At 32.6% G+C, this 15,760-nt stretch overlaps 1 protein-coding gene and 1 long non-coding RNA gene across 4 annotated transcripts; one reads left to right on the plus strand and one right to left on the minus strand.

The window, feature by feature from the left end:
• The first annotated feature begins 7 nt into the window (after positions 1-7).
• LOC135127886 (tumor susceptibility gene 101 protein) lies at positions 8-1,740 on the plus strand. Its single transcript, XM_064054552.1, has 6 exons — positions 8-199; positions 253-337; positions 385-723; positions 775-1,163; positions 1,222-1,355; positions 1,403-1,740. Exons 1-6 carry the CDS (start codon positions 155-157, stop codon positions 1,587-1,589), a joined length of 1,179 nt encoding a protein of 392 aa, XP_063910622.1. The 5' UTR covers positions 8-154; the 3' UTR covers positions 1,590-1,740.
• A 2,150-nt stretch (positions 1,741-3,890) lies between these two features.
• On the minus strand, positions 3,891-6,207 carry LOC135127887 (uncharacterized). 3 transcript variants are annotated; one of them, XR_010280296.1, is made up of 6 exons: positions 5,962-6,207; positions 5,565-5,852; positions 5,303-5,509; positions 4,821-5,247; positions 4,323-4,740; positions 3,891-4,264 (listed from the first exon to the last, which is right to left on the minus strand). It is a non-coding gene; the product is annotated as an uncharacterized LOC135127887 (long non-coding RNA). The 3 variants fall into 3 exon arrangements; XR_010280294.1 differs by having other exon boundaries at positions 4,323-5,247; XR_010280295.1 differs by having other exon boundaries at positions 4,323-5,258.
• Between the last annotated feature and the right edge of the window lie 9,553 nt (positions 6,208-15,760).

A 15,760-nucleotide genomic window follows, 5' to 3' on the forward strand; every position in this document is an offset into this window, starting at 1 on the left:
AGTGTTAGTTTTGGAAATGTCAAACGTCAAATGTAATTAATTAAAGAGAGAATTATTTTAATACTGATGTCATTGTGCTCATTGAACAATTAGTGTACATACAAAAGCAAGAAGTAAATAGTTGTGTGTGAGTAAATAGAAATAAGATTAAAAAATGGCTGGGGTTGACGAAAGTAGGTTGCGTGTGTGGCTCTCTAAGGTTTGTACGTTGTTTACTATTGAAATATTTTTATAAAGTTGTAACATTTACAGTACCACAACTCTGATGTAGCCGCGCGAGATATTTTAAGTGTAGTGAATCATTACCAAGGTCTTGTGCCAGTACAGGAAACATACAGTAAGTGCACATTAATAATTCAACACTTTCTCATGATTAGTTTCAAGCATTCAATGATGGGACCCCCATGGACTTAGTAAACTTAAACGGCACAATCCCGGTTTCTTACAAAGGGAACACTTATAACATCCCCATTTGCATCTGGTTGATGGACACTCACCCCAAAAACGCACCTATTTGTTATGTGAGACCCACATCTGACATGTCAATCAAACCGTCAATTTTTGTTGATCAAAACGGGAAAATATACTTGCCGTATTTACATGACTGGACATCAGGGTCCTCGGAACTATTGGGGCTTATTCAAGTGATGATTGTCACATTCGGAGACCAACCACCAGTTTTTGCTAAACCAAAGGAATCTGACATGCCTTACCCTAGTAATTGTTAGTGGAATCACAAAAGCTGACAGTTTGTGTTTATTCTGGATTTTGTAGCATTTATGCCGCAAGCTGGTGGTAATTATCTACCTCCTTACCCACCTACTTCTTATCCACCCACGTCAGGTTTTGGTGGTTACCCACCTTACCCAGCTTCGAGCAGTTTGCCATACCCTAGTTACACCCCATACCCAACGCCATACCCACCTTACAGTGGTAGCGGGTATGGGGGTCCTGCTCCCGCAGTAGGGGGCACAGGCACAATCAAAGATGAACACATCAGGGAGTCTTTGTTGACCGCTATCGAAGAAAAATTACTGAGGCGGATGAAAGAGCTGTTTCAGCAGCATCAAGCCGAACTGGAGACGCTCCAAAGGACTCATGATGAGCTCAAACAAGGAAAAGTGAAATTAAATACCATCTTGAGTCGGTTGGAGAAAGAACAGGTAGGTGTTTTTTTATTTGTTGTGTTCAATGACAAGTATCAGAATTATTTATTTACAGAGTGATCTTGACAAAAACATAACGGTGCTAAAAGACAAAGAACAAGAGCTTGATAAAGCTATAGAGAGACTTAGCAATGAGGAAGAAATTGATGTTGATGACGCGGTTACGACTACAGCGCCTTTATATAAACAGTGAGTGGGTGTGACGTGTTGTATCTTTTTTAGTGGTGGTTTTTTAGATTGTTGAATGCCTTTTCTGAAGAAGCAGCGATAGAAGATGCAATTTATTACATGGGTGAAGCCTTAAGATGTGGGGTTATTGATTTGGATGTTTTTCTTAGGCAAGTTAGGACTTTATCTAGGAAGCAGTTTATGTTGAGGGCTTTGATGCAGAAGTGCCGTCAAAAGGCTGGGTTGGCTGTTTAATATTACAGATATGAGGTTTGCTCTAATATTACTCTGTATTTTATTAAGAATGCAATTATTGTAAGTTGTAATTTTATTAGAGTATATAATTATATGAAGGCATAGTTTTAGATTATTGTTTATATTCAAATCAAATATTTAATAACTTAAATGGTTGTTTTATTGGGTTGAAAATTGACAGCGGTCACTCGAATTTGCTTCCTGTCAAAACTGACTTGGTTGTCGGCGATATTTAAATTAAATCAAAATTTGTCATTGAGAATTATTAAAGTTTCACCCTGTCAGCCTAATTTTGTTTTTTCAGAATTGGTTATTTAATTTTTTGACAACACAAACAGCATTAGGTGACCACGCTGTATAATGACGTCATTTTCATCTATAGTGACGTCATTTTCATGTCGTGACGTTTGACAGTTCGCACAATACGAAAATACGGTCTTCAGTTCCCGGATTTGTCGTCTGTTTAGTTGTTATTTCTTATCTGTATATGTGTTGACAATCTTTGGTGATAGTTTACGGAACACGGCTACGAATTTCTAGTGGAAAACGAAAACACAGTTATTTAGGTTAAGTTACTTTGCTTATTTTGTGTCGACATTTGTAAACGTGGTGCCTTCTGACTTTCTTATGTTAAAATATGTAGTTGGAAGACTTTCATTAACCCAGCTCATGGTATGAGAACCAATTTCTTATGCGAGGTACGTTTAAATTTTGAATTTTCTTGGCGCTTGCGTAAAAGTCTCTTTTGGCTCGATACTCGATAGTGATGTCATCAATTAGCCAAATACACTGACGTCATCCGAGGTCATCAAGATGGCAGCGTTTGACAAGTAGCCGGTTTTCTCATAAGAGTCAATGCTAATATTTTCGGAATTCATTTAAATTTGAGAGTGTGTCAACTATGTTTTTATAGTTTGGTAAGTTTGTTACAGTTTCTAGACTGTGTAGATATCTGTAAAACGCACCATAACGTTTGAATATTCTTAAAAAATAATGTTTTCCAATGTGATGTACAGGTTAACTTCGCTGCATCTTATATTATTTGTTTTGCAAATTAATTCTGTGTTAATGTACATCAATGTTTTTTAAATACACTAGCATCTTAATATTATAATATTTTGTATTTTAGGAGAAAATGCCTAAATTTTATGCTGTTGTGGGTTGCGCGAATCGAAGCACCAGAAATGCAGACAAATTTTATTTTCTTTTCCCAGCAATTAGCAACAATAAAGGTAAATATATACAGGATGGGGAAAAAAAGCGGAAGTTTTGGTTAAAAGCCTTGAAACGAGTACAGTAACTACCTATTAGATTTACAGTTTCTAATAAATTACTACATTGGTGCTCTTTTAGGTAAACCTGCAGATTTGTCGGATGTGGATCACCCTGATTATGTTCCATCACAAAATTTAGGATATCAAAATAAATCCACTCATAATACTTGTAATGTTGAAAGACACAGTCGTTTAAAAAAGAGAAAACTGAATAAATGCCTCTAGACTTTTGAATGCACGAATTTCATTGTGGGTTATTTTACTTATTCCAAAAATAAAAAAGTTTAGAATGGTATTCATTGTTATGATAGGGACATCGTCTAAACACAAATTAAAATCACTTGCACTCATTTTATAAGGATCTACGCCGTTTAAATTGTTTTAACTTTTGTACATATCTATTTTTCTCTTTGACGGAAAGACATCGTGCATAATCACTTAAATTATCCATACTTTAAAAACAAATCACACACCTTCACTTAAACCCGTCACATTAACCTCAAACGAAAATATTAATTTCCGATTTACCGCTTAAAACACACGGATGTATTTTGGGTGACGAGGAATTCAGACCAAAACAGCGTTCTGTATTTTTATTTTTATTATGTATTTTTAAACTCAAATCGCCAAAAAAAAAGCACCCTGATACACAGAAAAGGTATGAAAGAAGCTAGTCACATGTTTATTTTCTAGATAAATACCCACACTTTTAAATAAAATGCGAAAATGTTAACATTGTCACTTATGGAGTTTCACGGCGCTTGTCAAACGCTGAGTTCCCGCCACAGCGTGACGTCACGTGTTATTGGCTAATAGCAGAGATATGGAGAAGGAGAATGAGCTTCCCCATGCGCAGACGAAATCCTTGGTCTAAAATTGAAAGCAGCCATTTTATCAGTTGACTGTTGCCAACATAATCACAAATCACTAACAGAACTTGATATCCCTAGACAATTGCTTCATTATTGGGCGGGAAGTTTAAAATCATTAATTACAATCACCTAATAATAAATCACAACTAAAATATATTTCACCTTATACGAATAAATAAACATAATTATACTTCAATATATTTATTGATGCGAAAACAGTACTAATTATGTGTACACATGTCTAACAGAAGTGCCTTGAGCAAGACATGAAAGTCGTTTGCTCAAATTAAACATTCTTATTCGCATGTAGGCATTAATTATTTGTTTAATAAGAATATATAAATGGCCTTCATCGATGGCCACCGTCTCGAGTGCGTGGGTCTTCTAAATTAGGAAAAAGAAGGCTGGCATGCCGAAAGTTTTAAAAAATTGTTCATCGCTTGGAAGTTTATCGGTGAGTTGCAAAATTTTTCGTATTAACAGTAACAACAAGTCTTCACAACCCCAGCAAAAGGTTTAATAAGCCCACCTAAAATCAAAATTTTGTTAAGACTTAAAAAATAACTATTGTAAGTATTTTATTTTACCCATGTTTTTTTTGTCCAATAATCTGTAAAACTGTAAGTCACTTCCTCGTGTTTCAATGCAAGAAGAAATGCAGTCTGCGCGCTTAAACGTCTTCACCAGCATTTTGACAACATAGCTACCAATATATGCCACGTTTTCTGCCACTTCACTCAGCCCAATAAAATTAGACGTTCATAGTCATGATCTGCAAGTGCTTCAGTCAAAATATCGAGATCATATTTTTTCAAGACAAACACGTCAACTGATTGTTGAACATTTGTGCTCTTTTGCTTTGGGCCAATGCTAACAGAGAGCAGACAGGTGGTGCAAAGCACTTTACAATTTCCTCCTTCCCTCGTTATGTTTGTAATTGAAGCAATCTTCTAAGTTTTACAAAATCGTAGAGGAGTAGGGTTATTGTTTCACCCATTTCTCGATCTGAAAACAGAAAAATAAATACAGATTTGTGTAATTCCAGTGCATAAAAAAGTAATACAATTGTTTTTTTAAAAGCTTACCGCACTGAGCAGAAGAAAATTTCTAGATGATCTTGACTACATTTATGTTAGCAAGTCATTCAATCTCTTACTACTAACAAATTCATCAAAAATTCCCATGAACGACGTAGCGGAAATAACAAAGCCCAGAATTGACGTTTTTCGGGGCGTGCACCACAAAGGCCCGCCAGTGACATCCTTCAAATTCAGAAGATACTCACTGGTGTCGATGAGAAATGGACGCCACATTTCTTCATTGTTTTCTCTCAAAGGTGCCTTAAAATTCTTAGCACGTACACTTCGGGAATTGAGAATATCAAATAAAGAATCTATCCTTCTGATGAATTCTATTGTTGTTTGAGAACCTTGAAAGTCACTAATACCAAGATCTTTTAAAAATTCAAGTGCATCCGCAACTCTTGCTAAGAGTTTGTGCTGCTAAACTCACCTATAATAGAACTTAATTATTGTCAATAAGGAATATTGTCAGGAAAACAACTTACTTTCGATTTATGTTTCCATCACTCCAAATGTGCCTTTTTCAACTTGTTTGCAACATTTAGGAATTCATCATTTTGTAATTCATGTAGTTTCTTTATGTAACGCCAGCTTATTTTATTTATTCCCTCCTGTCAGAACTACTTTTTGAGTTCTTGCTTTTACTTCCACTTGTACTGCTACTGCTTTTTCCATGGTATCTCTGCGCAGCACTAAATAATAATTATTAACAGTAGTAAAAAATTCAATATAATAAAATATTCAAACCTTAATGTCCTCTTTACACCTTGAGGTATAATCGATGGAGACTCTTCTCAAATATCAGCTGAAGTAGCACTCACAGTACTCATTGAAGTTGAAGAAGCTTCTAGACTTTCATCTAAATTCACCCTGGGAATTGCGTTCGATTTCAATCGTTTTCTCTCATTTACAACAATGAAATCAGTTGTTGTGAAATGATCTGAGCACACCAGCTTATACTTAGTCAGTTTGAAGCTGTCATCTTTTTTCACAACAATCAGCCACTTTTTTAAAAGTTTTCAATCTTTCGGAAACCTAAAATCAGATATAATAAATATTGATCACATAGTATTGCAATAACCAATTGTTATTAATTATAAATATCTACGTATTCGATTTTAATAAGATAATGAAGAAAACTTACTGATGAAAAGATACACCTTCTGAACGAAATCGTTGACAATTTTTACAGTGAGAAACTGTACAAGACATGTTTGTTGTCAATAATAATGTCCTTTAACACTAACAAGCACGTTCACACGTACACTAACGGTAAAACAAATTAAGTAATAATTTTAACTCCAAATTACAACTGGTTCAACAACGTCGTAACCTCGTAGGTAAACAAAACTTTAAGGTTAACTGATAAAATGGCGGCCCCCATAGTGTACCGATGCGCAGAAGTCGAAACTCATTCTCCCTCTCCATATCTCTGGCTAATAGCATTGTTTAAGTATATTATAGTTGGACAACCTAATACAAATTTTACTTCGCCTAAATAGTGAGCTTTAGGACAAGGAATCCAGGGGGCGTGGGACAAATTTTTCGTCAACGCGCATTTTCACTACAGTGAGCCAACGTATTAGGTTTATTTTACTCTAAATCAGATGGCGCCATCAAACATTAGCAAAGGCAAACACCCTTTACTCTGCTCTTATACGAGGAGTTATCCATAAATCCATAATTAACATTGTTCCGTAAACAGTAATGTGTATAAACATATATGTACAAAATATGAAAATATACTTGACATAAAAAATATGAAGCAACGCGTTGTAACGTGATAAGAAAGAATTGAATTTAAATGAATTTGACGCATATTTTTATTTGACTATATCTGAAGACTGACAGAAACTTTCCAAGGGTTTTTAAACTGGTATAATTGTTTAGTTTTACAAGATTAAAGTAAAATTAGATTTTAAGTAAAATTTAGATTCGTGGTGTTACAAAAATATTAACACAAAATGAAAATATATGTTCAAAGTAAATAACAGAATGACATAAACTTTCGGCGTTAACATTACAAATAATTACAAGAGAGAAAAAAACGCATAAACAACTTAAGAGGCATGTTTGTAATATCGAGTTGTTAAAGGCTGCTTTGAAGATTGTTTGTTTCTATGAAAAACAATTGCTGTTATCGGACATTTTGGTAGATTTTGTTCCAAAAATACGAGATAACTAATTGTTTCTTGAACTAGTTTCCGTAACTTCTAAAATTTAAAAAGGATACGCCGTTCTGCTGTAATAAAATCTAGAATAAGGTCAAAATCACACTAATATTACATCTGATTTTGTTAACCACATGAATATAATTTACATTAAAATAAGTTACAGACATTGTTTGAAACGTTTATTATAGTTCGAAAACAAGATAAAATAAATAAATAAATAAATAAAATGTGCAGTTTATAAACTTCAGAATTTTAGTATAAAAATAATCATGTTTGAACCTTTATTTTGTCTGTTCCATTTTATTGGGTGTATTGGGCACCTCTCGGGACATAACACCGACATCAGTGCACCGACCCAACGTTCTTCAACCGATGGGATGATTTATTACTTCCGTTATGCTGGCCCTACACACAGCGATTTGGTTTTCGGATTTTCGGCTAGATCTGCACAGTTAACTCTTTGCGCACTGCACACTGACATAGAGTATTTTGTTCACGCGAGCATCAAAAACATTACGCCGAAAGCACTTCTTCAAGTGTTATTTTTTTAAGATGTCATATTTGTCAGTGTTTCCAAAATTTTCTTCTTTGCACAGGTCAACTAATTTTTCGTAAACCGCATTTTAAAATTTTTGTTATTGTATTTTTTACTTTTTAATTTTCTAAGGCATGAAAAAATCCCTTATAGGTTTCTATGAATTTATTAACGAAATCAACTTGTGTTAATTAATACCAATAGTGATTATGATAATTTTATAATTATCATTTTAATGAAATTGTGTTCTTCACTTCGCGAACGACAGCAAACAATTTAAAATTACCGTTAGTCAAGCACCTGAAAATCCATCTCTCCCAAATATGTCTTTCTTGGCACGATTTGTAATCCGAAGTCTCCCTCCACATGCAATTTTTCGTCGCCTGAGAACTTGTTTGATCTACAGACCAAAGCTCACTCAGGCCAATATCGGCTTTAAGCGATTTATCTATAAACCGATATTCGTTAGAGTTGATGTGATACAGTACATCCACTACGAAGAACTAACCCATTTCGACCATTGGACTTTACAACGAATAAGTGAACAAAGTTCTTGAACATCTTAACGATTTAATACATAATGTTCCCGAATGACAAAATTTACATTTCAAATTGTATTATCAAATTACACTCTCCAAAATTTGTCACGAACAATGAAATGACGCAATCTCCAAATTTTACAATAGTAAAATTGTAGTTTGGCCCCGTTTACGGTTTATGCATCCGTGTCGAGTTTTCACCTTAGACGTCAAGATTTTTGGAAAAAAAAATCAACATTTTCCAATTTATAATGTTATGTATTTAAATTTTAAAAAGTAGAATAGTCCTGATCTTGTGATTTATACCTAAATACGCTATTGGGATTTTTCGGCTTGTCGATTTCTCGATTTTTCAACTTTAAATGTCTCAATTTTTCAATATTTCAATTTTGGGCTTTTCCGATTCCTCCATGCCTTAAATTTTCTAATTCCCGATTTTTTTATTTTTCGATTTCTCAATCTTACGATGTTTCAATGATACGATTTCTCAATTTTTGTCCTCTTCAATTTTACGGTTTTTAAATATTTCGATTTTTCAATTTTTCAAATTTTCACGTTTCTAAATTTTCAGTTTGCCGATTTCTAAAGTATTTTTTTTATTTGTCCATTTCTGGATTTCCTAAAATTTCGATTTTTCACATCTTCAATTCCTCAATTTTTCGATTTTTTAAGATAACGATTTTTCAATTTTGCTTTTTTAGATTTTCGATTTCTCAATTTTCCAATTTTTTAATTTCTCAATTTTTTGAATATTTCTTTCAGTTATGAAATTGTTCAACATTTTAATGTTTCGACTTTTCGATTTTTGAATTGATGGATTTTTTTTTGATTTCTCGCCTTTTTCCTTTTTGGATTTTCATTTATTGTAAACTTTAGATTTTTCAATTCTGGGACTGTTTAATGCTTCGATTTCTCAATTTTTAAACTTTTCGATGTTTTAATATTTCATTTTTTAAAATTCTAGGTTTTTCGATATCTCGAGTTTTCAGTTCTTCTATATTTCAATTTTTCATTATTCGATTTTTTGAATTTTAATTTTTGATTTTCCAGTTTTTCTTTTTAAAAATTTTTCGATTATTCAATTTTTTAATTTCTCAATTTATCGAATTCAGATGTTTCCTTGTTTTGATTGTTCGATTTCTCAATTTTTCAATTTTTAACTTTCTTTTTCGGCTTCCGACTCCTCAATTTCTCGATCCTCCGATTTTTCGATTTCTCGAAGTCTCAGTTTTTGAATTTTTCGATGTTTCGATTTTTGGATTTCTCGGTTTTTCAATTTTTTTCTTTTGAGCTTTTCAATTTCTGGATTTTCCAATTTTTCAATGCCTCGATTTTTCAATTTTTCAAATTGAATTGGATCTCTCGATTCTTCAATTTTGCGATATTTTAATTATTCATTGTTTTAAATTTTAGTTTTTTCGATTTCTCGATTTTTTGACTTTTCAGTTCTTCAGTATTTAAATTTTTGAATTTTTCAAATTTTTGCGTTAAATTTTCAGTTTTCTGATTTCTCAATTAATCTATTTTTGATTTTCCCACTTCTCAAAGTTTCGATTTTTCAGCTCTTCAATTCTTCGATTTTTCGACTTCGCTTTATTGGTTTGTCGATTTCTCAATTTTTGGATATTTCTTTCAGTTTTGATATTTTTCAATACTTCGATTCTTTCATTTTTCGACTTCTAGATTTTTCAATTTTTTATTTTTGGATTTTCAGTTTTTTGTTTTTTATTTTAATTTCTCAATTTTTCAACTTTTTCATATTTTAATTTTTAAATTTCTAGATTTTTCAGTTTCTCGAGTTTCCAGTTCTATATTTTAATTTTTTAAATTTACGAATGTTTAAATTTTTTGAGATCTCAATTCACTGAGATTCGGATGTTTCGATGTTTTGATTATTCAATCTCGCTTTATCAATTTTTTCCATATTTAAGTTTTCGATTTTTCGATTTTGGCCTACTTCGGTTTCTCAATTTTTTGATTTTTCGACTTCTCGATTTTTCGACTCCTCGATTTTTTTTGTCTTTTGATTTTTCGATTTCTCGATGTCTCAATTTTTGAATTTTACAATGTTTTGATTTTTCGATTTGTTGGTTTTTCGATTTTTTGCTTTTCGGTTTCTCGATTTTTCGATGTTTCGATTTTTGATTTATCCGATTTTTCAATTGTCCAATTTTTAAATTCTCGACTTCTCGATTCGTTGATTTTTCAGGTTTTCGATTATTAAATTTTAGATTTTTATTTTTATTTTTGATTTTTTGATGTTTGGATTTCTCCATTTTTCAGTTTTAGGATATTTTAACTTTTCAGTGTTTTAAATTTTAGATTTTTCGATTTTTTAGTTCTTCAATATTTTTTTATTTTTCAAATTTTGACGTTTCTGAATTTTTAGTTTTTGGATTTCTCAATTAATCTATTTTTTTATATTCCCATTTTTCCACTTCCTAAAGTTTCGATTTTTCAGTTCTTCAGTTCTTCAATTTTTCGATTATTCAGGTTTTTGATTTTTCAATTTTTCGATTTTTTAAGTTTGCGATTTTTAGACACTGCTTTTTTGACTTTTCTGTTTCTCAATTTTTTAATTGCCTAATTTTTTGATATTTCGTTCAATTTTGTGATTTTTCAGTTTTTCGATTTCTCAATTTTAACTTTTCAATTTTTGAAATTATTAATTTTTTTCGATTTTTTGAGTTTTCAGTTCTCTATAATTTCAATTTTAGGAATTTTTAAATTTTCGATTGTCCATTTTTTTTTTATTTTTCGATTTTCCAATTTTTCGATCTTTCGATTTTTGAATTAACCGATTGTTCAATTTCTCGATTTTTAAATTTTAGATTTTCCAATTTTTATTTTTTTGATTTTTATATGTTTCGATTTCTCGATTTTACAATTTTCCCATATTTGAATTTTTCAGTGTTTTAAATTTTCGATTTCGAGGATTTACTGTGTTACAGTAGTCATCAGTCATTACTCATCAAGAACGATTATTGCTGTGCGTTAAAATGCCTACATACTGATCAAGCACGTACATACAAGACACATTTAAGGCTGTTTTAGTATAATTTTTGCAATTCTAAATTTATTTCTTGATGTCTAAATCGTATATATTTAAATGGTGATGAATATTTTGTGATACAATCTTAGGATAAAATGCATTTTAGTTTCAAAAATAATATGTATTTAATGATTTGACTACTGTTAATAAAAAAAATACGTAAGAAGATGTTCATATTGAATTAATTTGGTGTTCATAGTTTGATGATAATCCATGTTATTCTGGAGGCAAATTAGATGACTTGTTACTTATTAATTAAAGTAGTGGTCGTTTAATTTCGTATACCTTTAAAGTGGACGAAGGGACGCATATTTGTTAGCCATGCAGTTCATGGATAATAGGTATACCGCGATAATATTAAATTTTTGTTACCTTAACCTTGAAACAGGTATGCACTACATATACATATATTACAGTAAAGTCTTCAACACGTACGTTTACTTATTTTGTGACTGCTCCCCGTACAACGTACTGATTAATACGTCCGTTTACTACCTTATCGACATCACGTGCTTACGGACTATTTTTACCCCCTTTCGTAAGGTACCGCCACTTGATAGTGAAGCGAGTGAGATGTAAAATATATATTCATTCTTTTCTACATGGGAAAGTGATTGTCCGTATAGGTTGTCCAACTATAATATACTTAAACAATGCTAATAGGAAGCATGGGAGCATGCGACCGAAACGTGCAAAATGGCTACCGCACAAAAATTGTATTTACTTTTTTCCCCGACGTTGATTTTATTTTAAATCATTTTATAATAATTTAACTTTGCAAATTTTCCTCTTGAAAAAATAAACTTAGCAGGCGTTGAGTCGAAATGTCAAAATTTTTAAAATGACGGAAAACGAAGAGTGTCGTGAATAGGACGAAAGTGCTTGTACACAATAATTGTTGCCAAACAAATCAAAAAGCAGGTATGAGACACACTACGAGTTATTTTAATTGTTTTTTTTTTTAATTTCAAAACAGAGTTACTTTTAATAAGTCAACCATTGAGGAGGCTTTACAACTCTTCCATTTCGTGTAGCTAACATTAGTATATTACATACCGAGGCAGAAAGTATTTCATTCTCGATACAGGAATGATACTTTTGCCGAGTTTTGTATACTATTTTGTTCACAATCGTTTAATAATGCAAGCAATAATCCTACAATAATAAAAAAACCTGCCGCCATGATAATACGTGCGGTTTATTTCGGTAAGATATTAACACTTAGTAGGCGCTGGGCGATTGACATTTTGTTAAATTAGTTCATGAAAATCACAGCAAATTTGTAACCAAATTTGCATTTTCCCAGTTTTTTAACAAATAAAATGTCTGATGGTGAAAGAGAGTTGTGAGAATTTGCAGAAAAATTAAGCATCAGCCGTCACAGATTGTCGCTGAAAACTTTTAGCGACGACATGCGTCAATTGTTCACATAAACTCATTCGTAAATAATTTAACTTTGCAAATTTTCCTCTTGAAAAAATAAACTTAGCAGGCGTTGAGTCGAAACGTCAAAATTTTTAGAATGTCGGAAAACGAAGAGTGTCGTGAACAGGACGAAAGTGCTTGTACACAATTGTTGCCAAACAAATCAAAAAGCAGGTATGAGACATTTTAATTGTTTTTTTAATTTCAAAACACAATAACTTTTAATAAGTCAACCATTGATGAGGCTTTACAAACTCTTCCATTTCGTGTAGGTAACATTAGTATATTACATACCGAGGCAGAAAGTATTTCATTCTCCAGACAGGAATGATACTTTTGCCGAGGTGTGTATACTATTTTATTCACAGTCATTTAATAATGCAAGCAATAATACAATAATAAAAAACCTGCCTCCATGATAAGACGTGCGGTTTATTTCGGTAAGATATTAACACTTAGTAGGCGCTGGGCGATTGACATTTTGTTAAATTAGTTCATGAAAATCACACCAAATTTGTAACCAAATTTGCATTTTCCCAGTTTTTTAACAAATAAATTGTTTGATGGTGATAGAGAGTTGTGAGAATTTGTAGAAAAATTAAGCATCAGCCGTCACAGATTGTCGGGAAAACTTTTAGCGACGACATGCGTCAATTATTCACATACACTCATTCGTAAATAATTTAACTTTGCAAATTTTCTTCTTGAAAAAATAAACTTAGCAGGCGTTGAGTCGAAACGTCAAAATTTTTAAAATGTCGGAAAACGAAGAGTGCGTGAACAGGACGAAAGTGCTTGTACACAATTGTTGCCAAACAAATCAAAGAGCAGGTATGAGACATTTTAATTGTTTTTTAAATTTCAAAACGCAATAACTTTTAATAAGTCAGCCATTGATGAGGTTTTACAACTCTTCCATTTCGTGTAGGTATTAACATTAGTATATTACATACCGAGGCAGGAAGTATTTCACTCTCGATACAGGATACAGGAATGATACTTTTGCCGAAGTTTGTATACTATTTTATTCACAATCATTTAATAACGCAAGCAATAATCGTACAATAATAAAAAACCTGCCGCCATGATAATAATACGTGCGGTTTATTTCGGTAAGATATTAACACTTAGTAGGCGCTGGGCGATTGACATTTTGTTAAATTAGTTCATGAAAATCACACCAAATTTGTAACCAAATTTGCATTTTCCCATTTTTTTAACAAATAAAATGTCTGATGGTGAAAGAGAGACTGTCGCTGAAAACTTTTAGCTACTGCATGTGTCAATTATTCACATAAAGTCATTCGTAATAGTGCCGGTTATTTGTTTGCGTTTTGTAACGAATTTCAATGGCAAAGAAGTCGTAAGTACATTTTTAGTATATAATTCGATTTTTTGGTTAACAGTGACCATATAAATGTAACAATTAACTTTTCTATAAATTCGTATCATACAACGCTAAAACGCTATGCGTATACGACACCGATGGGAAGTATCGAAGTGACGTCATTGCTATCGAAACGGCAAAATTCAATTTGAAATTGCGTCGAATCGATTCTCCCCTAGTCTTTGGTCTTCTTTATCATTATCACAATCGCTACTTTCAGAAAAATTTGACAGACTAAAACTTGTGCGGCCGCCATTGCAATAAATAAAGGGTGTTTCAAAATGATTTTCATCTAGTTAGCTTTGAAAGCGCTTCAACTCCTATCTTTCCCTTGATGAAAATCTGTAGCCATAGGCGACTAGATGAAAATCATTTTGAAACACGTTGTACTTTCGTCTGACAATTTGACATTCAATGTTCAAATCGACAGTGCCGCAGAAAGTAGGTCATTTCTGACCGCCTAAGCGTCATTACTGACCGCTTTCAGGCTTTTCCGATTCGTTGAAAAACGTATCGTGGAATCACTGACTTTCTAACCTTTCAGGGGTCGGAAAAGCTGTATGTTACTGACTGATTGTCAATAAACATATCATCATTTGATATTTTTGGTGTTGGTGTTTTAGTAGGTGTTCGTATTGTCGTTGTACTTGTATTTATAATATATAAATATTTAGAATTTATACGAAGTACTGAATTGTTTTCTAAATTTTTGACTAAATAAGATCTTGGAAATTTCAGTTTGTTTAATATCGTTCCTTTTATCCATATCTTTTTAGAAAAATCCCAAATATACAGGGTGAGTATTATAAAATAAATTTCACTGCAACACAAAATACATATCTCATATGTAACTCTTTTTATTTCATGTTTATAAAATGTACAAATGTATAGTTATCTAGTAGTTAATTTTGACTTTCGCAATAATTCTATTTGTCAATTTTGAGCTCCGATCAGTTTTAAGTTTTTGCGATAAGATGAGGGTTAAATACACGAACGATGAAAAGGTTGATGGAGAATGCGGAAAAAATGCTGTTGTAGCAGCAAATCTCTACGAAAGAAGATATCCCGATAGCCGACATCCATCCGATTAAATCTTTAGATGCGATCTTTAGCGAAGAAAAATGTTGCTTCTCCGGTGGGAATCGAACCGCACGTTTACCGCTTGCCGGGGGGGTGACCTTACCACTAGACTACGGAGGAGCTTATCTTTCTTCGCTTACTACTACGTATTATTGTGCCGCCACAGTAGTTTAGAAAAAACGTTAAGACAAAATTGGCCGAAAAAAACAAGAAATGGAGGACTACTGGCTACTGGTGTCGAAAATGAAATTCGTGTAATTGAAGCCATAGACAATGACCCGCATGTGAGCCTAAGATTTATAACACGACACGTAGGAATATGTCGATCTTCCCTTTCAAAAATTTTGAGAGCGAATGAGTTCCATCCTTACCATGTGACATTAGTACAAGATCTAAAAGAAGACTTTCCCAGAAGAATACAATTTTGCAATTTTATGCAACATCAACTAGAGTTCAAAGTTTTGTTCAGCGATGAAGCAAGATTTGACAATAACGGGGTTGTTAATCGGCACAACTGTCACTATTACTCCCAAAATAACCCACACTGTATCAGAACAGCTCATTTTCAAAATGTTTATTCTATAAATGTGTGGACAGATTACGTAATTGACCCATATTTCTTCGAAGGCTACTTAACAGGACACAGGAATCGATAATTTTTGGAAAATTATTTTCCGGGGTTATTAGAAAATGTTCCTCTCAACTTCCGACAAGAGCTGTGGTTTCAGCAGGACGGGGCACCACTTCATTA

The sequence above is a fragment of the Zophobas morio genome, unplaced genomic scaffold (genome assembly GCF_036711695.1).
Source record: "Zophobas morio isolate AGI-343-1 ecotype UQ-CSIRO unplaced genomic scaffold, CSIRO_AGI_Zmor_V1 ptg000012l, whole genome shotgun sequence".
NCBI classification, from domain to species: domain Eukaryota; kingdom Metazoa; phylum Arthropoda; class Insecta; order Coleoptera; family Tenebrionidae; genus Zophobas; species Zophobas morio.

Excerpts from the sequence above, each read along its gene's own strand:
- LOC135127886 (XM_064054552.1), top strand. The coding sequence starts at position 155 with ATGGCTGGGGTTGACGAAAGTAGGTTGCGTGTGTGGCTCTCTAAG. Across the intron at positions 338-384 it reads GCCAGTACAGGAAACATACA|CATTCAATGATGGGACCCCC; the intron begins GTAAGTGCACAT and ends ATTAGTTTCAAG. Across the intron at positions 1,164-1,221 it reads GTCGGTTGGAGAAAGAACAG|AGTGATCTTGACAAAAACAT; the intron begins GTAGGTGTTTTT and ends ATTTATTTACAG.